Source organism: Eretmochelys imbricata, chromosome 11 (genome assembly GCF_965152235.1).
Source record: "Eretmochelys imbricata isolate rEreImb1 chromosome 11, rEreImb1.hap1, whole genome shotgun sequence".
NCBI lineage: Eukaryota > Metazoa > Chordata > Testudines > Cheloniidae > Eretmochelys > Eretmochelys imbricata.
The window spans coordinates 18,135,382-18,158,195 of NC_135582.1; the positions used below are offsets into that span (position 1 = coordinate 18,135,382).

Consider the following 22,814-nt stretch of genomic DNA (forward strand, 5'->3'; position numbering starts at 1 on the left):
GTCCACTTTGAAAAGACCTCTCTCTTCAAGCAGGTGAATGGCTTTGGAAGCCTCCATCTAAAGGCGCAGTGGGTTGCTCCAGTACCAGTGGAGTGGAGACACCCCATAGCTCTAAGAGCAAGCATGGCTCGAAGAAGGCACTCGTACTGTCTAGAAGACTGGTACCATCAAATGTGCTCTTCCAGTACCACCTCCAACAGAGTCCTCAGTACCATGAGTGACCAAGCCCCCATCTACTTGAGTAGCTACCTCAGAGCATTCAAAATCATGGGGACGGGCAGGGACAAGCAGGCTGTCTGTTTGGTGCCACCGTACTTTAGGTACCCAAAGAACTTTATCTGTGGCTGCTGAGTCAGAGTTCCTTCTTCCAGCTGGTGCCAATGGTCATGTAACGACAGAGGCATCTGTGTTGGGATGGGGGCACACCTCAGTGCTCATACAGAGGCAGATAGTCACCCAAGAAACCACCCTCCACATCAACCTGTTGGAACTCTGAGGGTTTAGAAATGCATGCCTTCGCTTTCTGCCTCTCATCAAAGACAAGTCTATCCGAGTCATGACTGACGATGTGTGCTGCATGCAGGTGGGGACGAGATCCCATTACCTCTGCATCGAAGACAATAAAGCTATGGAACTGATGCATAAGGCATCACATAAGAATTTCATCACAGCCAATGATCTCAGCAGGTCTTTTCACCAAGACTACAAGTGGGAATTGGACTCCTATTTTTACCGATATATTTTGAACGTAGGGATTCTCAGAAGAGGGCGTCTATGCCACAGCTTCAAACAAAAAATACTACCTGTTCTGTTCAAGGGGAGGAGCTTCCGCCTCAATTAATTGCGGGATGCCTTCCTCCTCCCTTGGAAATAGAAGCTCTTTTAAGTGTTTCCCCCATTCCTCTTATTCTCTGTGTGGTGAACAAGATCAGACAGCATGAAGCCAGAGTTATCCTAATAGACCTGACATGGTTGAGGCAGACATGGTTTCCTGCCCTGCTTCACCTATCTCTGTGTCCAGCAATAAAGCTTCCAATAATTCCTCATCTCCTGTCGCCAGAAACCATCTGGCTGCTGCCTAATCTGAGAACTCTCCACCTCAAGATGTGGCTTCTCGATGGCTCGTTGGGAAAGAGCCAGCAGATAGACTCTTTTCTATGATTTAGTAATACACCTCTACCCTGATAAAACGTGGCCCTTGGGAGGCAAAAAACTCACCGCATTATAGGTGAGACCACTTTATATTGAATTTGCTTTGCCGCCGCGCCCTCTCCCCCCCGCCCCCCGGTTCGTTGTTCCCTGACTGCCCCCTCCAGAGACCCCCCCATCCCTAATCACCCCCCAGGACCCCATGCCCTACCCAACCCCCCTGCTCCCTATCCCCTGACTGCTTCGACCCCTATCCACACCCCCTGCCCCCTGACAGGCACTCACCTGAGGCGGAAAGCGGAGCGCCGTGGCTGGGAGCTGGCGGAGTGAAGCGGGCTGGGGCCAGGCTGTTCCGCTTCCGCCATTGCCAGTGAGTGCAGGGGGGATCCCTTCCTCCAAGCCCCCTCCCCCCGAGCGACATGGCTGGGGGCGAGGGAAGTGGAGTGGGCTGCTCCCAGCCCCCCGCTAATCCCCTGGGCCACTCTGGGGCTGCGGGGCCCCCAAAAGTGTAAACCCCACCGCTCCTGCCTCCCAGACCCTGGGCAGGGGGAGGAGCCCCTGACTGCCCCCGAGACCCTCTGCCCCTTTTCCAACCCCTCGGCCCGGCCCGGCACCCTTAACACACTGCTCAGAGCAGCGTGTCGGAGCTTTACTGCTTTGTATGCGAACCCGCATTATATCGGGTCGCGTTATATCGGGGTAGAGGTGTATCCGAAATACCTGCCTTCAAAAATGGAAAAGATGTAGTCATTAGTGCAACCTCCAGAAAGTTGTTCCTCACTCCGCCCCTCTTCTGCTAGTTCTGGAGTACCTCTTGCATTTAAAGGAAAAACAGGATTGTCTCAGGGTTCATTAAGGGATTCCACAATAAAGGATTCTCACTGTTTGCTCATGCTCCAACTTTAATGTTCATAAAGGGATTGGGAAACATTTTTCCACAGATGAAAGCCCTTGCTCTGGTTTGGGACCTCAGTTTGGTTCTTAGAAATCTCATGAAACGCCCATTTGAGCCAGTGGTGTTCTGCTCATGTTAAACCCCTCTATGTAGTTAGCCTTTGTAGTGGCTATTACATCAGCCTGAAGGGTGGATGAAATTGGGACATTAATGGCAGACCCTCCTTTCACAATATTGTACAGGAACAAGATTTTCTTATGGTCACATCGCAGATTCCTTCCTAAAGTATTGTTTGAGATTCAGACTACTGAATCAGACTACTTATCTACCAATTTTCTTTCCAAAACCACATAATTCCATTTTGAAGACTGCTGTCCACACTCTAGATATCTTGAGGGTGCCTGCTTTCTACCTGGATAGGATTAAATCATTCAGGAAATCTCCAAGACTATTCATTTTGTTTGGAGATAGATCTAAAGGATCTGCTATTTCTACCCAGAGACTGTCGAAATGGATCTCCGGATATATTATTGCTTATTATGTTGTTGCCAGCATTCCACCTCCTCCTGGGATGTCAGCTCATGCTAAGATGGCTCAGTCTACATCTGTGGCCCTCCTTAAAAATGTCCCTGTATCTAAGATCTGCATGATCCTCTGTACATAGCTTCTCCAGACACTACCCTAATCGATGCCTCTAGATCACATGTGGCAATTAGCAACTCAGTTCGTTTCTTAATTATGGACTAGATTCCGAAGATCCCTCCGTCTTTCAGGGGTTCTGCTTGAAAGCCACCTGAAGTGAAGCACCCATATTCGTCCTGTGCAGTAACTGTGTTTTTTTGAGATGCGTGACCCTGTGAGTGTGCCACTACGTGTCCTCCTTCCCCTCTGCTTTGGAGCTTCTTAAGAGACTTGGCGATGGAGAGGGAATTGAGGGTGGCTCACCCGTGCAGCTTTATATGGTCTCGGTGTGGGACAAAAGGATGACTAGGTCACCTCCATGGGCTGAATGGATGCTACTAATGAAAATTTCTGATCAACGGTATGTGGGGCACACATGCACCTGAAGTGGAGCACCCATAAGGGGACATGTCTAGAAGAACCACAGTTACTGCACAGGGTGAGTGATCTCCTCTTCTTAAAATGTTAGTCCCTCTCTAGTTGAACTCTTTATTAATGAGGGGTGGGGAAATTCTTACACTCATGGGGGACCTATAACATCTCTATATACACCAAAACAATGGTGGCTAGAGTTATGGGATGTTGCTGGTAAGAAAAGACTTGTACAGAAGGCAAGGTAACAGAAAATGTTTATGAAATATGTCCGTTTTAGACTATAATGCTCCAATAAATCATTTTAATTTATAAAAACAATGGGTGAAATCCTAACTCCATTGAAATTAATGAAAAAACCCAACTGACTTTAATGGGGCCAGACTTTCACCCAATATTTATAAGGATTATGTGAACCAAAAAGTAAAATTCATATTAACCTCTTACATCTCTCCTCTCTATATTCTTTTGTGATTTTACATGAAAATAATTAAAATGGAGACACCATAGTAAAGTGATTTGTACCATGTTTGGCATTGGCTCCTCTTCCAGTTTGGAAAGTAAACCAGTATGAAAATTTGAGCAACACTTAAGTACAGTTAAACTCTAACAAATGACTGTATGCAGTAATAAGCCAGCATAGACTTCAATGGAAATTGTTCGTCAATATCTTACAGCTCACTTGACAAGTGTAAAGATAGTGTTTTTCTAATTGCCACATCTGCAAGTTGTAATAGGGGTCTGAAAGTCTGAAATTGGGGTACTTCTGGCTCAGACACTATCGTCTTTCACCATCTGTAGCATAAAGCTAAACATCATAAACAGTACTGTTAAGTTCCAGCTTCAGAATTTTTATTACTGGTGATGAATGAGTAAGAAAAGAAAGTCTTCCCCCTATTGCTGTATTGGTTCTGTTGGACTTAAACTAGTAAGAATTAATATTATCAATAAAGTAAGCAAATATATCTCTGAATATACATGCAGGGAGCAGATTTGTTAAGTGAGGAGACATGTCCATGGAAGTCACTCTTCTGACGATGACCAGATATTTAAACCCCAGTGCTTTATTACTTCATGTAATAAACATGTCTCTCCTTTTTTTCTTACAGCTCACACGCCAGACAACAGCTTCCTTGGGTTTGTAGTGGAGCAGCATCTGAATTCCAGTGACATTAAACACATTAATGACATCAAAAGGCAGAACCAGTCACTTGTTTATGGCAAAGTAGATAACTTCTGGAAGGTAAGTTGCAATTTTTTTTTTTTACATCTTTGTCAAATTCATTTTGATCAGAGGAAAAATACATATATCTCAAGACTCACAATAAGTTGCCTCGTGAATTTCTAATAAGTCCTTTGTCTGAAAAGAAGCAATAACTTCAAGGGATTTATCTACTGAGCATTTGTGGAGCTTTGTAATAAAAGGGGCATCTGCCTAGCTAACGGGAAGGGAATGGGTCTGAAAAGTCTGCACAATATCTGTCCACTTCACTTTGGGTGTAAAAATGCTACAACTTTCAGTAACATATGTGCTTATGCATGTCGATGAAGCATAGTGAGGCACAATGGAATTTTGAGTGTTGTATAACATTTCCCTTGCTTGGATAAAGGACTTTTTTTATATATAGCCCAGTGAATAGGATACTTGTTTTGTTTTATTTACTGGTAACAAAATTAGTCGGTCTAGTGTTATCAGACTGAATTGAGGGAGATACAGTAACTATTAAAGAGCTGTTGCAGGGATTTGAAGTGATGCAGGGGCTTTTGTAAACCTGGACTGTGTCATAAGCAACTCTTTCAGTGATTTATTCTCTTGCCTGCTGCAGAAAGTTTTTCTTGTATTTGAGAGCAGCCTGTGCAATGTTCTGATCATAAGGTTATGTGGAACCTGTTCAGGCTCTCACTTTAAAGCTTTGGAAATATCGCTTCTGATACTCCTTTGCAAAAAATCAGCTTTTTGCTTAATTGACCTTGATGGTTGTACAGCTATCGTATCTGGATAAGGGAGCGTCAATGTTTAGCTTGTCGTTGACAGCTAGTTCTGCTTCACAAAAGGAAGCAGTTGCCTCTGTGCATTTGTAACCCGCTGCTGAGAATGTGACAGATCCCAGAGTGTGGCGATCTGCAGAAGATATGAGTCCACTACAGCTACTAGCTCCAGACCTTTGGCTCTTTAGCTTACAATGTAGTAGCTCATGCTTTTAGGTTTAGATGTTCCCTTTCAATTCCCGCTGTGTTGGCCAGGCTCTCAGCCATCATGCAAGTGGAAGCTTGTCTGAGATTCAAACTGTTGTTGGCCTCAGAGACTCAGGATGAGCTTCCTATGAGTAGAGGAAGTACATAACCTGTGGGTGTGGGTGTGAAAAGTCTTCCTTTGTGCCTGATCCACCAAAGGATATGTATTGTCACAGCCTTCAGATCCAGAGTCTTGTCTCTTTAGCTGGCGCTGTAACAGCTCGTGCTTTTGTCTCTGGAGGTCCCAGGCCAACCCCTGGTGTGTTGTCACAGTGGCAGCCATCACACATTAACATGTATGGGGCCTAGTGCCTCTAGCACAGGGGTGGGCAAACTATGGCCCGGGGGCAGCATCCAGCCCTTTAGACGTTTTAATCTGGCCCTCAAACTCCTGCTGGGGAGCAGGGTCCAGGGCTTGCACCGCTCCGGCGCTCCAGCCAGGGAGGGGGGTCAGGGGCTTGCCCCGCTCTGCGCATGCCATGGCTTTGAGTGGCTCCCGGAAGCAGCGGCATATCCCACCTCTGGCTCCTATGCACAGAGGCAGCCAAGGGGCTCTGCCCCAAGCGCAACGCCTGCAACTCCTATTGGCCGGGAACCATGGCCAATGGGAGCTGCAGGGGCAGTGCCTGCGGACAGGGCAGGGAACAGAGCCGCTGGCCACACCTCTGCGTAGGAGCCGGAGGGGGGACATGCCGCTGCTCCTGGAGGTAAGTGGCACTCAGAGCCTGACCCCCATCCATGCCCCAACCCTCTGCCCCAGTCCTGATCCCCCTCCCACCTTCCGAACCCCTTGGTCCCAGCCCAGAGCACCCTGCACCTTCAACCCCTCATCCCCAGCCCCACCCCATCATCCTCACCCAAGCTGGAGCCCTCACACACCTATCCCCACACCCCAACCCCCAATTTCATGAGCATTCATGGCCCGCCATACAATTTCCATAGCTGGATGTGACCCTCAGGCCAAAAAGTTTGCCCACCCCTGCTCTAGCAGCAAACTGAGGAACAGTATAACTACCAGAGGCCCGTTCATGTTAAGGTGATGTCATTGGTTTCAGCTACATAAAGGAATACACACACCCTAATCACCTTAATTCCTTTGCTGCTACTGCTGCTGAGAGTGAAACAAAGTATCCAGTTCTCTTAAACCCTGTTATAGTCCTAGCCTTCACAACCTCCTCAGGCAAGGAGTTCCACAGGTTGACTGTGCACTGAGTGAAGAAGAACTTCCTTTTATTTGTTTTAAACCTGCTACCCATTAATTTCATTTGGTGGCCCCTAGTTCTTATATTATGGGAACAAGTAAATAAATTTTCCTTATTCACTTTTTCCACACAACTCATGATTTTATATACCTCTATCATATCCCCCTTAGTCTCCTCTTTTCCAAGCTGAAAAGTCCTAGCCTCTTTAATCTCTCCTCATGTGGGACCCGTTCCAAACCCCTAATCATTTTAGTTGCCCTTTTCTGAACCTTTTCTAATGCCAGTATATCTTTTTTGAGATGAGGGGACCACATCTGTACACAGTATTCAAGATGTGGGCATACCATGATTTATATAAGGTCAATAAGATATTCTCCGTCTTATTCTCTATCCCTTTTTTAATGATTCCTGACATCCTGTTTGCTTTTTTGACTGTCGCTTTACACTGCGTGGATTCAGAGAACTATCCACGATTACTCCAAGATCTTTCTCCTGATTGATTGTAGCTAAATTAGCCCCCATCGTATTGTATGTATAGTTGGGGTTATTTTTTCCAATGTGCATTACTTTACATTTATCCACATTTAATTTCATTTGCCATATTGTTGCCCAATCACTTAGTTTTGTGAGATCTTTTTGAAGTTCTTCACAGTCTGCTTTGGTCTTAACTATCTTGAGCAGTTTAGTATCATCTGCAAACTTTGTCACCTCAGTGTTTACCCCTTTCTCCAGATCATTTATGAATAAGTTGAATAGGATTGTCCCTAGGACTGACCCTTGAGGAACACCACTAGTTACCCCTCTCCATTCTGAAAATTTACCATTTATTCCTACCTTTTGTTCCCTGTCTTTTAACCAGTTCTTAATCTATGAAAGGATCTTCCCTCTTATCCCATGACAACTTAATTTACATAAGAGCCTTTGGTGAGGGGCCTTGTCAAAGGCTTTCTGGAAAACTAGGTACACTATGTCCACTGGATCCCCCTTGTCCACGTTTGTTGACCCCCTCAAAGAACTCTAATAGATTAATAAGACATGATCTCCCTTTACAGAAACCATGTTGACTTTTGCGCAAAAGTTTATGTTCTTCTATGTGTCTGACCATTTTATTCTTTACTATTGTTTCAACTAATTTGCCTGGCAATTACAGACGTTAGACTTACCAGTCTGTAATTGCCAGGATCACCTCTATAGCCCTTCTTAAATATTGGTGTTACATTAGCTATCTTCTAGTCACTGGGTTCAGTAGTTGATTTAAAGGACAGCTTACAATCCATAGTTATAAGTTCCGCAGTTTCACATTTGAGTTCTTTCAGAACTCTTGGGTGAATGCCATCTGGTCCTGGTGACTTGTTACTGTTAAGTTTCTCAATTAATTCCAAAACCACTTCTAGTGACACTTCAATCTGTGACAATTCCTCAGATTTGTCACCTACAAAGGTGGCTCAGGTTTGGGAATTTCCCTAATATCCTCAGCCATGAAGACTGAAGCAAAGAATTCATTTAGTTTCTCTGCGATGACTTTATCGTCTTTAAGTGCTCCTTTTGTGTCTCGGTCGTCCAGGGGCCCCACTGGTTGTTCAGCAGGCTTCCTGCTTCTGATGTACTTAAAAAACATTTTGTTGTTTATTTTTTGAGTTTTTGCCTTTGGAATGGATGATTGATTGACGCCCCTTTTCACCTGAAACGTCCACTGATGATCCCTGGAGAGAGAAGTTTTGAGGAAATGAGAATTAATCCAAACTGGCCTAGGAAGCTATGATGTCCAAACGTACTAAATGATTTAATAGCGTTTCTGATCATGCTTCCCATGAGAATAGCTGTGCTATGTTAAGCTCATTTAAGAGGGCAGCACTGCAGAAGAAAAGATACTTACACAGATTGATAAACACCCTGTTGCCCACTTGCCAACTATCCACTTTAGTTGTCTATAACAGGATCCTTGGGGCGTGGGAAGGGCAAAGTCTCTGTTCATTAGCTGACGTATTGAGAACCATGTGGATATTAGTCAGCAATACATTTGTGGTTGTGATCCCTGCAAATTTGTTCATCCAAATCTAATCCTCCTGAAATCCTCACTTATAAAAGTAATTCTTGTTGACTGTAATGGTACATACTTTGGTGATTTTTCTGTTTGGTTCATGACTGAAGAAAGATTTCATTCATTTTCTTTTTTTTTTTTTCCTTCTCCTTTTGCATAATGAAGGTTTTTCCCCAAAACACATTTCAGCAGAACAGAAATCCATTAGTTTTGAGTCTGTTCTGGCTTAGGCTTTTGCGATTACAGTTCCTGATCTGATTATCAGAACCGGAAGCATAATACAGTCTCTCAAGAATAGTTGGATCTAATAATCATCTATACTTCCTGACCTGATTAGTTGTGCAAGTCAACAGAACAGCCTGTCAAGTGTAGTCAGATCTAATAAACAAGGTTGTTGCTCAGTTACTTGGATTTTTATGCATACGTATTTTTTCAGTTCTTTAATCTGTCTGCCCTACTCCGGCAATGTGGATTAATAATTATAAGGCCAGAAGGGACCATTGTGATCATCTAGTCTGATCTCCTGTATAACACAGGCCATAGGACTAGAACATAGCTTTTAGAAAAACATCCTATCTTAATTTGAAAATTTCCAGTGATGTAGAGTCCATGACAATTCTTGGTAAGTTGTTCCAATTGTTAATTATACTGTTGTTAAATGTGTGCCTTATTTCTAGTCTGAATTTGTCTAGCTTCAACTTCCAGCAATTGGCTCTAGGTATATAGTTGTCTGCTAGATAGAAGAGCACTCCATTATCAAATTTCTGTTCCCCACATGAGTACTTACACATGGTGGAAAAAGTCACCCTTTAACCTTCTCTGTATTATAAACAGATTGAGCTCGGAGACATTCACTGTAAAGTGTTTTTGTTTTCCAGTCCTTTAATCATTCTTTTGGCTCTTCTCTGAACCCTCTCCAATTTTGCAACATCCTTCTTGCATTGTAAACACCAGAACTGGACATGGTGTTCCAATAGGATGGTCAGACCACTGCCAAATATAGAGGTACTATAACCTCCCTACTTTTACTTGATATTCCCTAGTTTATGTATCCAAGGATTGCATTAGGGCTTTTGGTCACAGCATTGCATTGGGAGCTCATGTGAAGCTCTTTATCCACCTAAACCCCCAAGTCTTTTTCAGAGTTGCTACTTACCAAGATAGCATCTCCAGCATCCTGTAAGTATGACCTACATTCTTGGGGGTCCTAGGTGTATGCAGTACATTTGGCTGTATTAAAACATGTTGTTTGCTTGTTAACATATATTTGTTCCCTGGCATGCAGACTGCCCTGTGTACACACATACATAAAGTACACCCCCTACAGACAGGTTTGACTTCAGGGAGTGGGGAGGGAAGTGTATTTGGGTGATGAAATCCATTCTGACCAACAAGGTTCCTGGGTTGAGCTTTTATCTGTGCAGTTGGCTGAGTTTGTGGTTGCTTTACCTATTTAGTGGCTTTATCATTATGAGTAGAGTTGAACTGAAGTAATCTATTTATGCTATTTTCTTTATATTTTGAATCAGAACAGATCACTTAACCAAAATTACGTAAATCCAGCCTAGTGCATATGTGTGTCCTGCTTCTGATCAGCAACTGTAATGGTTAAAGCAGTGGTTCTCGAGCTATTTATCATTGTGGGCCACATTTACAGCTCTGTGTTACGTGAGCCGCATCCATACAATATATATACTATCTATGTGGCCCTGATGATGTCACATGGGCTGCAGCCGTGTGCTGCTTGGGCCACAGGTGGCCCATGGGTTGAGAACCACTGGGTTTAGAGCATCACACAGGAAGCTGGAAGACCTAGATTTTAGGACTGGTTGTGCCATTAACTTGGTTTATGACCTTGAGCAAATCACTTAACTTCTGTGTCTGTTTCCTTATCTATTAAATGGGGCTGTAGTATCTCAATTGCCATATAGGAGCTTATATTCATGCTTATAAAGCACTTAGATCTGTAAAGCTTTGTATATTGTAACCTTTTACTGCTTGGTACTCCTGTTTGGTTCTACAGTGCCAATAGCACAGCTGGATTCTGTTGCTGCTTGTGTATTATTAACATAATTCTTTGCCAAATTCCAATCAGTTTATACCTATTGAAAGGAATCGGGTTGCACTGGTATCAGTGGGGACATAATTTTGCCTGAAGAACCTTCATTGCTGAGGATGATACACAAGAAAGAGAGATCCATTTTGACTTCCAAGCTGAGTTTGCAGGATTGGCAGTTAGAAGCAACTTCAGTTTACTTGTAAACTAAACTGATTTGAACTGAAGTAATTGAGACAATAAATATTGGACAGCACACTGCCATTTCAGAGTGCCTTCAGAACAGAACTACAAATTAAAGTAGAATGCTGGTACATGGGGTTGTGGACCTCGTATAATTCCCATACCCCCAGGTGACACAGGGCCAAAAAGTCTTAAGCAACTTGAAGGCTAATTCAATCTTTACAGACATAGTAGTAGATAATGACTGTGTTTTTTGTGTGTTTACATATATATTGTTAGAGGGTAACAATGTAACTAGTTCCTGTCTATCACTGTATTCTGTTAATTCAGAGATCAAGAGAAGATGTTAACATTTAAATGAACTGTAAATATAGTGATATCACTGCCTTGATTTCTCTTTGAAGTATATAGCATATCACCTGCAAATGGTGGGAGACAGACAATTACCTTATGTTAATCCATGTAGCTAATTACCAGTAATGCTTAGGAAATAGAAGGTTACTTCAAAAGCCTATTTTTCCCCCAAGCACTGGTGCTGTCAAGTGGCTACAAAAATCTCTATTAAAAACTCTTGGGACCTGATCCTTTCATCTCAGATCTGCTTAAACTTTATTTGGGGGAAGTTTGAGTCGTAAGACTGAAATCTCCAGTCCCATCTGGACCACCCTGATATTGAATATTTGGACATTGGACTATAAGATGATGAACTGATTCTGAAAAGGACTCTTTGCAATTCTAAAGCTTACCATCTCTACTATTACACTGACCTGAGGACTCTGTTCATGTCTGTATGTATAATGATCTTTTAACCAATACTCTTTTTTCTTTTTTAATATATTTTAGTTAATAAGAATTGGCTGTAAAGTGTTGTTGGGTAAGATCTGAAGTATTCATTAACTTGGTGGGTAATGTGTCTGATCCTTTGGGACTCATAGAACTTTTTATGTGATTAACAAGATTTTCAATAATCTTCATCATATTTGATTTGACTGTTTGGGAGGGAACCCAAGGCTGGGTTGCTTTAAGGGAACTGTGTTTTTGGCTTCTGGGTAACCAGTAAGGTATTATAGAAGCTACTTTGTTGCGAGCTTGATGGATCTAAGTATCAGAATAACCACCAGCTTTGCGGATTGTCTGCCCCATTCTTTGCAGTTTGCCCTAACTGAGCAACCTCAGTGTGCCCCCCCCCCAGACCCCAGTTACACCCCATCATAGCTACAGCCGTGTGAGCCAGGTGGCATTTACAAACAGAGAAACAGGGGTCTGGATATGTTAAGTAACTTGCCGAAGGCCACAAGACCTGGGTTCTGTTACAGGCTCACATTCATATTCCCCTTTAACATTCTAGACTGTACTTCAGACCCTTTTATTTCCCAGTGCAGTAATAGTTCAGTTTTTCTAATTCTCTGAAGGCAATCCCTGTATATCAGTTGTGGAGTGCAACAGTTGGCAAGATGGACACACATGTTCTTAGCTTGTGTTGCGGTCAACTGTATGAAAGGATGCTAAGGGAGCCTAAAATTTGGTGTGGAAAAATGAGGGAAACATAGCCGGGGTGACCCTCAAGTGACTTTCTGTCTGGAGTTGAGGTCAGTATAAATGACTGAAGAGAGACCGCTGTGTGAACAGGAGGACTGTGTAGAATGTGAGTGAAACCCGTAGCACTTCTTCCTCATCTAAATTAAACAGAATTGGCTTTAATCACAGAATACTACAGCTATAAAGAACTACTTTGAGGCTTTCCAGGTGCCTTCTGAACTCCGATATGGGTATCAGGCTGTTGTCTTCCACTGCCAATGCAGTTTTGCTATTTGTCTCATGCCACTCACAACCTCATCTCTAATCCAAGAAAGAAAAAATATGCAATGCATTTTAAATAATCTGTTATACATTTTGTAGTTTCCAGACTGCTGCGGGGCGGGGGGGGCGGGGGGAAGAGGCAGAATTTTTTGTGGTCTGTTTTGGAAAATATCTGAGTTTTAGTGGATCATGAGTTGAATACGAGTCAGCAGTGTGATGCAGCTGCAAAAAACGCTAATATCATTCTGCAGTGTATTAACTGGAAGGTCATATGTTTAATCACAGGAGGTAATCCTCCCACTCCACTTAGCACCAGTGAGGCCTCAGCTGAAATACTGTATTTTTTGGGCACCACACTTTAAGAAAGGTGTGAACAAATTAGAGTCCAGAGGAGAGCAACAAAAATGATGGTAGGTTTAGAAAACCTGACCTTTGAGGAAAGGTTAAAAAAACTCTGCATGTTTATTATTGAGAAAAGAAGACTGAGGCAGGACCTGATGATAATAGTCTTCAAATATGTTAAGGGCTCTTATAAAGAGGACAATGATCAATTGTTCTCCACGGTCCATGGAATATAGGACAAGAAGTAATGGGCTTAATCTGTAGCAAGGAAGATTTAGGTTAGGTATTAGGAAAAACTTTCCAACTCTAAGGGGTAGCTAATCTCTGGAATAGGCTTCCAAGGGAGGATGTAGAATCACCATCATTGAAGTTTTTTAAGAACAGGTTCGGCAAACATCTGTCAGGGATGGTCTAGTTTTACTTGGTCCTGCCTCATCGCAGGAGGCTGGATTTAACTTTGTGGGACTCCTTCCAGCCCTACATTTCTATGAATCTTTGAGGAAATCACTCCAGGAAAATTACAATGTAATATATCAACCACAATTCGCATAAAAAATACTTTTAAGTATTCAGAAGCAACATAATTACAGCCAGTTATGAACACCCAGTGTCTTTTAACAAGATGAGTATTCTTTATAAATTGTTATTGTTCATATAATTTTTTGTGGAAGATTTGGGATTATTACATATTTAATTTCCTTTTTAGTATATTTCAAAAAACTGAGCTAGTAGTATTCTCACTGAACAGTATCCCTCCCTTAAATAGTATGTAAAGGTGTCGTCATCGCCCCCTTCCTTCCCCCGCCCCCCATGGGTTCTCTGTGGGTACTGATTGGAAGAAAAGTCCAAATTTTTTTAGTAAAGGTCAGCCTTCCAAGCTAGCATTTCCATGGTTATTAGAGATTGCTGCTGACCATGGGTCTTATTATGTCAGGCTTGCCATTCCCCTCCTTTTACATTGTTCTTACACATTGTATTTATAGATTACTTTCATTGTACTTATCAGTTTTTGAAGCCAGAAGATGTAGGGAGAAAATCTCCTTTCAACTCCCTACACATGCAGATGACATCCTTGCTTATCATCCACTTTCCCTCCAAAATTGCAGAAGAGCTATTGCCTAATTAATCAATTGAAATTTATGTCAGTACTATCAGAAAGCAGCTCAAATCCTGTCTTCCTATGCAACTATGGCTTGTCTTGAGGGAGGCCGCCATTTTAATTCAGTCACACTTCCCCAGACAGGCCTACTTGCTTACATTGAATATATATGGAGAGAAACAGACTAGCAAAGCAAGTAAACAAAAGCCATACATATGGCTGTGCATTTGTAAATCATCTTGCAGACATCAAATTATAAATGAATAGTTAGAGATGTTTTTATAAAAAGTTTATTTTTATTAAATTAGTCTTCCCTAAAAAATTATCATTTTTTTTTTTTTAAATTTAGCATTAGCATGGCTGAACTATCAAACTTTCTGCTTGTTTCTCCCTTTTCTTTCCACAGGACTGTGTACCAGTACAGTGAATTAATGCTGTCCTATAATATTGAGCAAGACTATTAGCTAACAGGATTTAACTTGCACAAGCACCCCACATCCCAACTATCTCTTCCCCTGCACTCACTTCCTCCACCCCACTCTTTCACTGTGCTCCTACTGACTCGCTCAACTTTGTTAACTCTTTTATCTTTCAATTCTGCCCTCTTTCTTTTTAAGAGCTTTACTTCTCCTCTCTGACCAGTTCTTATGCTGTCAGCCCCTTTTAGCTCCTCTTTACCTTCAATTCTCTTAATCCTTTTTTCCAGCACCTACTCTTTTATCTGTCTACCATCGTGTCTAGGCCAAGACCCCACTGGCATTCAACCCATCTCTTCTCTTGCTCCATTTCTACCATCTTCTCATCTCTGCTGTTACGACTCTGAAGTCTACTCTTTAACACTTTGCCCTTAAGCTTTCCATTTATATCCCCCCGTAATGCTGCTTGCCTCCTGTCATCCTTTTGTTCCATCTATTTGTCTCCCTCACCTTTATATGTAGCCCTTTCTGCTCTGATTGATTTCCCTCTCTTCTTCTATTTTAACTAAGCCGTGCTGCTGAATGATTTTCAATTAATGTCCTACCTCCCTTCTTCCCCTTGTCTCTCAAATCCTAGCGCATGCTCTAATTGCCTTGACTTCCTCTCCTCCATCTCTCTCCTTGTTCCCATCGAATCTGGTTTACGCTCACTCTCTCCTGCCTTCACAAACCGTCCTTACCTAAGGTCACTTCTGACCTTCTCTTAGCTAAATTAAAAAGGCTTTTCTGTTCTCATTCTTTGAAAGGGCTGATCTATCTCCTCCTCTGTTTTCTCTCTAAACTTGATTTCCCTGACGTTATGCACTCTTGGTTCTCTTACTTTTACTCCTGAAGGCATTCTGTGCCAAAAAGTTAAAAATTCTGCACACAATATTTTAAAATTCCGCAAGTTTTGTTTGTCAAATAAATGTGGAGGCTCCAGCATGGCATTGGGGAGCACAGGACACAGGCTGCACAGAGGTGGGAGATCACTGTGCAGCTCCCCTCCTCCCCTCCCCCCAGTGCACAGACTCAGCGATGAGGCTGCGCACAACCCTGACACAGCGCAAGGACTGGGCCTGCCCCAGAAACACCCCAGGGTCCTGCCCCTCAGTGCCAGGTGCTCCAGGTGTGGGCAGGCAGGCTCAGCAAGGCAGGATCCAAGTGTGGAGGGGTTTAGTGTGGGGGGATCCAAGTGTGCGTTGAGAGGGTTCTGTATGGGGCAATCTGGGTGCAGGCGACTCAGTGGGGGATCCAGGTGCGGAGGAAATCTAGAATATGGGCTTCTTGGAGGGTTCTGGGTGCAACAGTAATGGGACTCTGCAGGGGGGTCCAGTTGAAGGTGGTTTTGGGCTGGGTGTGGGGGGATAGAGCTCAGAAGGAGAATGTGGGGGGCTCAGTGGCAGGGGGGTCCAGATGCTGGGGGAGTGGGACTCAGAGGGGTGAGACTTGGCAGGAGGGTGTGGGTATGAGGGGGTGTCAAGTTTCCTTCCCCACTCTGAACTCTAGGGTACAGAGGTGGGGACCTGCATGAAAACCCCCTAAGCTTATTTTTACCAGCTTAGGTTAAAACTTCCCCAAGGTAAAAACTACTTTCCTTTTTCCCTTCGATTTTATTGCTGCCACCACCAAGCGTCTAACAGATATATAACCCGGAAAGAGCCTGCTTGGAAATGTCTTTCCCCCCAAAAATCCTTCCCAAACCCTACACCTCCTTTCCTGGGGAAGACTTGATAAAAATCCTCACCAATTTGCATAGGTGAACACAGACCCAAACCCTTGGACCTTAAGAACAATGAAAAAGCAATCAGGTTCTTAAAAGAAGAATTTTAATTGAAGAAAAAAAAATAAAAGAATCACCTCTGTAAAATCAGGATGGTACATACCTTACAGGGTAATCAGATTCAAAACATAGAGAATCCCTCTAGGCAAAATCTTAAGTTACAAAAAGACACAAAAACAGGAATATACATTCCATTGAGCACAGCTTATTTTATCAGCCATTTAAACAAAACAGTATCTAACGCATATCTAGCTAGATTACTTACTAAGTTCTAAGACTCCATTCCTTTTCTGTTCCCAGCAAAAGCATCACACAGACAGAGAGAACCTTTGTTTCTCCCTCCCCGCCCCCTTCCAGCTTTGAAAGTATCTTGTCTCCTCATTGGTCATTTTGGTCAGGTGCCAGCGAGGTTATCCTAGCTTCTTAACCCTTTACAGGTGAAAAGGTTTTTCCTCTGGCCAGGAGGGATTTTAAAGATGTTTACCCTTCCCTTTATATTTATGACAGGGGGTCTGGATGAATGAGGGTTGGGCGGATGGGGGAGCAGCTCCCCATACAGGGATCCCTCGCCCTGCAGCTGAGGAGCGATGGGTACAGGAAGCGCAGGGGTGGGGATAGTTTGCAGAGCTTCCTACAGCTGGTGGAGAAATCTGGCAGTGGGTCTGACCTGGCCCTAAATGCTGTGCAAGGAAAGCGGAAGTCCCATCCACCCCAGCTCAGCCGGGATTAGCAGCTGACTGCAGGGTAGGAGCCACCTGCCAGATCTTCCCCGGTCCCACCTCCTGCCCCACAGTGCTTTACCTCTCTGTTGGCTGCCCTGGGCACCCAAAACATACTGCTGGGGAGGGTCGCTTGACCCCTCTTGTGGCTTCCCTTTGCTTCCAGGTCAGTCATTTTTTTTGCAGGGAAGCAAAGAAATCTGCAGGTGATGTAAATTCTGTGCATGCGCAGTGGCGCAGACTTCCCCCAGGAGTCTGACCACTCCCTCAGCATCTCTTTTAAATGGCTTTTTGTTTTCCCTTCTCTCATCTCTTGATTTCATTAGGGGCTCTGTCATCTGACCTTAACTCTTGTGTCTCGATACTTTCCGTGTCATTTGATTTCCTTATATGAGTTCAGCTAGCACTTCTACACCAGCAATTCCCAAGTCTGTTTCTTATTTATATTATAAGATCATTGTGGATGTGAATTTGTGTGTATGATATTATTAACTTACAGGACCATATACATTTTTTAATCTGACTGTGCACCTGAGCTACTATACTAACAGGTATGGAAACAGATTAAAACATGACTACCAAATTCAGTCCATGTGACAGAAATCTAAAATAGACTAGGGGGAGCTGGTTGCCCTGCCTCCTCATCCACCATGTTATTCCCATGTGTTTTAAATTTTTCTTTTGCTGAATTTGGACGTTAAGTGATAATGGTTATCTCAGTGTATGCTTCAGCATAGCTACTAGATTCTCAACATTACATAGCAATGGATGCTGGGACACCTTTATAAATAGTCCACTCATCTCCAGTAATAATTCCTGTCAGTACCTTAGAAGAATTTTACTACTCCTACATTGTAGCAAATTACCTTACTGTAGTTTTACTGAAGTGTTTTGGACTAGTATTTTTTTCTTTATGGCAGGGTTGGGAATACAGCTATAGTTAACCTTCTTTTAACTTGCATAGAAAAACAAAAAATGCTTTTTCATGATAAAATCAACAAGGAATGGTTATGAAGAAGGCAGTGTTTATGCCAGCCAAATAATTATACAGACTTTGAAGGGCGAGCAGTAAGCTAACCTACATGATGATGCATTTAAAAAAAGTATTATTTGTGAAATGCGCCAGACCAGTAGCTCTGGAGATGGAAATCTCCATTTCCTAGAATAGAAAATGCACAGGCATTGGCACGTTTCCCTGGATTGCCCTTCTAATGTCCCTTAATTCTTTTAGCTCAGACACTTGCCCATTCAGTCATTGGCACCTCAGCTGAGACTGCAAACAGTTGTGGCATTTGACATAGTTTTTGTGATGGGGACACCTGCTTACCTGCCACCTATGACCATGAGGTTACTAGCTCATTTAACACAGACTTCTGAATCTCCTTCTCATCATCATAGTAATGACCTCATTCACTTCCAGATTGGGTTGGATTTGAACTGACAATATAAAGATGAAAAACTCTTCATCCCATTATCAATACCCTGACCAACCCAAGACCCTGTCTTCTCTGGGAACACATATGGTGTTTATTAATTTCATAAGGTAAACAATTTAATTTATTATAGATCAAAACAGTACAGCAGAAACACATTTTCCGATCTAATTGGATCTGGGGCCAGATCGGATAATCACAAATCTGCATAAACCAGAAAATATGAGTTGCAATGCTATAATGCCATCTAGTGGCCCCAGGAGAGATCATCCTTTTCTGGGCCTGTGTATGCTGGTTCGTCCAGTTAAAATGGACAGCCGGATAATGGAGGGTCGGACAAACAGGGTTCTGCTATACAGCTCTCCCTCACAAATCACTGTGGAGAAACGAGAGTTTTCATGCACCAAAGTGTATCATTTGTGCTCTTGTTTTGCATTCCTAGCTTCTCTTCTGTTTTGAAAATTAAAGTGGTTCTTTCTTAAAACAAAAGGAGTACTTGTGGCACCTTAGAGACTAACCAATTTATTTGAGCATAAGCTTTCGTGAGCTACAGCTCACTTCATCGGATGCATAAAGTGGAAAATACAGTGAGGAGATTTATATACACACAGACCATGCAAAAATGGATGTTTACCATATACATTGTAAGGAGAGTGATCACTTAAGATGAGCTATTACCAGCAGGAGAGTGGGGTGGAGGGAGAGAAAACCTTTTGAAGTGATAATCAAGGTGGGCCATTTCCAGGAGTTAACAAGAATGGTTGAGGAACAGTGGGGGGGTGGGGAGGGAATAAACAAGGGGAAATAGTTTTACTTTGTATAATGACTCAACCACTCCCAGTCTTTATTCAAGCCTAAGTTAATTGTATCCAATTTGCAAATTAATTCCAATTCAGCAGTCTCTTGTTGGAGTCTGTTTTGAAATTCTTGACATCTGATTTGTGTCCATTTATTCTTTTACGTAGAGACTGTCCAGTTTGACCAATGTACATGGCAGAGGGGCATTGCTGGCACATGTTGCCATATATCACATTGGTAGATGTGCAGGTGAACGAGCCTCTGATAGTGCGACTGATGTGATTAGGCCCTATGATGGTGTCCCCTGAATAGATATGTGAGCACAGTTGGCATAGATCCTTGATAATGCGTTGGAGAGGTTCTGTTGTTTTCTTTGTTGGGCCTGTCCTGTAGTAGCGTTGTTCTAAGTCAGCCATAAAAATGTTGGCATACTGTGGGGCCATGCGGGTACCCATAGCCGTGCCGCTGATTTGAAGGTATACATTGTCTCCAAATGTGAAATAGTTATGGGTGAGGACAAAGTCACAAAGTTGTGATCACTCTCCTTACAATGTATATGGTAAACATCCATTTTTGCGTGGTCTGTGTGCATATAAATCTCCTCACTGTATTTTCCACTTTATGCATCCGATGAAGTGAGCTGTAGCTCACGAAAGCTTATGCTCAAATAAACTGGTTAGTCTCTAAGGTGCCACAAGTCTCTCAGGTGCCACAAGTCTCTAAGGTGCCACAAGTACTCCTTTTCTTTTTGCAAATACAGACTAACATGGCTGCTACTCTGAAACCTTTCTTAAAACAGCAGATTCTCTGGTTAGAACAACTTTAGAGTGTGGCATAATCTTGCTGTAAGGTTATAATTAACTTAAGGCAGACATCAAACTTGCAGCTACCTTGGATCCTGCATAGTACAGATAAAAATCCAGGTATTAGGACTGAAAGATGAAAGGGGTACATTCAGGACATGTGCCAAGACCTACAACAGCAGTTCTTGTTTTTTTAAATTGCACTGATAAAAGTTGATACAACTTTCACATGTCCTCATTTTTAATAAGGGAAACTAAAAGCCTGGGACCACAAACTATTCTCCATATGTTTTACAATCTGAACTACAAGGACCACCAGGCAAACAAGGGCTCTGATTAATTGTTCTCTAACACAGTTGGCCTGTAGTTGTGCACATATGTTGTTTTCGTGGTTCAGTGGTGAATGAGACTAATACTGTGTGAAGGTGACTTGAATAATTTAAAATCATGAAAAACTGTCATAATCTAGGCTGCCAAATTGAAATTAAAGCAACTTTCAGCATACTGTACTAGCTTCAAGCAGAGTAAAAGGAGACTTCAGTTTTCCTTGTGTCATGCTTCCATTTATTATTACAGCAGCATTTATACTTCTGAAATTTTAATTTACCCAGTTTAAGACTTCAACCCTTCAGGCTATATCTTCCTGTTGACACTGCCTTAGGGAAAGATGGTTGTCATTCCATTCCTTTGATGTGAAAAGCTTTATCATGAGGCTTTTCAAAGTAGGTGGAAATAATTGGCATAAAGTAATAACAGTTCTGTGTTCAATGATCAACAAAAGTGTCTTTCTCAAATGGCAAGTTTTTGTAGCTGTCGAATGAAATGACTAAAAGCTAGTAGAACTTCCCATTTTGGATATGAGGAGAAATCATTTGCTGCTTTTTGATGTGACATTTAATGCTGTAAGCCTAGTTTGCACTATGAGCAACAAAAAAGGAGGGACTGACCCACTCTGATCAAAACCTGTGCTGAGAACTGAACAAGTCAATTTTGTATTCCCAGCCAGCGCTCTAGAATCTGCTTTTACTTCACTTTATTTTGGAGAGAACCAAAACACAAGACAAAAAACCTGGTAGCATCTAGTTAAATGATTTTGGATGAAATATGTTTGTGGATAAATGCTGTAAGGAACCACCAAGAAGTGAATGAAAGCACAGTGATAATGAATTGACTTTCAAATTGCAGATCCTGATTTATTTAACAATCTGTACTTTCTAATGCACTTGTAGCGGGGTAGTTAATTATACATTAAGCTTGGTGCACTAATTCTGATAAAGTTTCCTTTATGCAGTGTGTTTGAATTTTCAAAGCTCCACGGTTATTTGTGACATTGATGTAAAAAATAAAAAAGCGATTGTAGATTTTTTTTTTTTTAACTATATGCCACTTTCCAGGACACTTGTCCCAAGGAGCATGCTGTTTAACCCAGACAAATAAAATGAAAAGGACAAAGTTAAAATGCACAGAGACACGGACACATCTGTGAGATCTGTATTTTGTTTATACAGATGTATATGTATGTATTTTTTGGTGCTTTATAGTCAAATGAGAAAACAGGGTCTGACCCAAGCAGGTCACAAGCTAAATAAGAGTTTACCGTATAAAGTAGCTTAAGAAGGTTTGTGGGGTTTGGTTTGTGGTTTTCTGAGCGGGAGGAGAAAGGAGTATGTTTTATGGAAGAAACGAATTGAGGGTGCATCTGTACAGGAAACAGAAGGGAGACTTTGTCATTTGTTCCAGTTACTCAAAAGTTTCACTTAACTTTAGGGAAAGGGTTTGGTTTGGTTTGCTGTGGTTTTTTTGGACAATAATTTGTTTGTTTTTAAAGTTTGCTTGGTTTTTGTTTGTTTCACATCTCTTCTCATGAGTAACTCTTCAAGCTATAATGCCTGTTACAAATCAACCCTTTCCAATCTGGACTATAGGGGCTTACTTTGCAAACAGAAACACTGTGGGTAGGCTACACATACAGTTCTTCACAATGGTACAGGTAGGCAGCTAATATTTCTAATATATCATTTGAGTTTAAGTATCCATTACTTTTTTAAAGCTAGATTATCTGAGAAATTAATTCTATTTTGGATGCTACATTATTTGTGTATAGTCTTAAATCCCTATTCAAGAAATCACTCAAGCATGTATTTAAGTGCTGTCTTGAATGTAGATACTTTTCTGAATTTGGGGATCTTAGTTATTGGTGGATACTTACTCAGTTTGGACCTCTAGAGATGTTTAGAACATAACAGATTTGGAGGAAGGAGGTTTCCCTTCCCTTTATGCTTCAGGAACTCCTCTGTTTTATTTTCCTTCAGGAGCAAGGGATCTGGAAGTAAATATACCTGGGCATCCCTGGGTTCCTTCTTGATTACACGTGAGCCCTAGCAATGAAGTTCTTTGCTGGGCAATTTCAAAGTTTATAGAGGCATTTCAGGCTTGCAGTTCTGGCCTAGGCTTATCTCTACAGTTGACCAAATATCTGAAACAGCAGAGAATGGATTAAATTAATCTCTATTTACCAAATTGGTACTGGAAGTCAAGAAGGGATTTGAGTGTGTTGTTTCCCATACACAGTACTGTACGTAGCTGAAAGGAATTATATCTGCTCCCTGTACAGTGACCATTTGAGAGAGAGACGGGTAGGCCTGGGCATGCCCCTTCACTTTCAGGGAGAGAGCAGCCTGTAATGATTGTCCCCAGCATCTCTGCCATTGGACAATATTCTAAGGAGTAGAGACCGCAGTATCTGATTCTGGGAAATCTATGCTCCC

The 22,814-nt window shown here is 42.3% G+C and overlaps 1 protein-coding gene across 1 annotated transcript in view; it reads left to right on the top strand.

Annotated features, from left to right (window-relative positions):
* MGAT5 (alpha-1,6-mannosylglycoprotein 6-beta-N-acetylglucosaminyltransferase) overlaps positions 1-22,814 on the top strand; it is a 232,462-nt gene that overhangs the window by 166,247 nt on the left and 43,401 nt on the right. Inside the window, exon 11 of the mRNA XM_077829937.1 lies at positions 4,207-4,340. Within this exon, the coding sequence (XP_077686063.1) occupies positions 4,207-4,340 (134 nt within the window). The remainder of the gene's footprint in view (positions 1-4,206; positions 4,341-22,814) is intronic.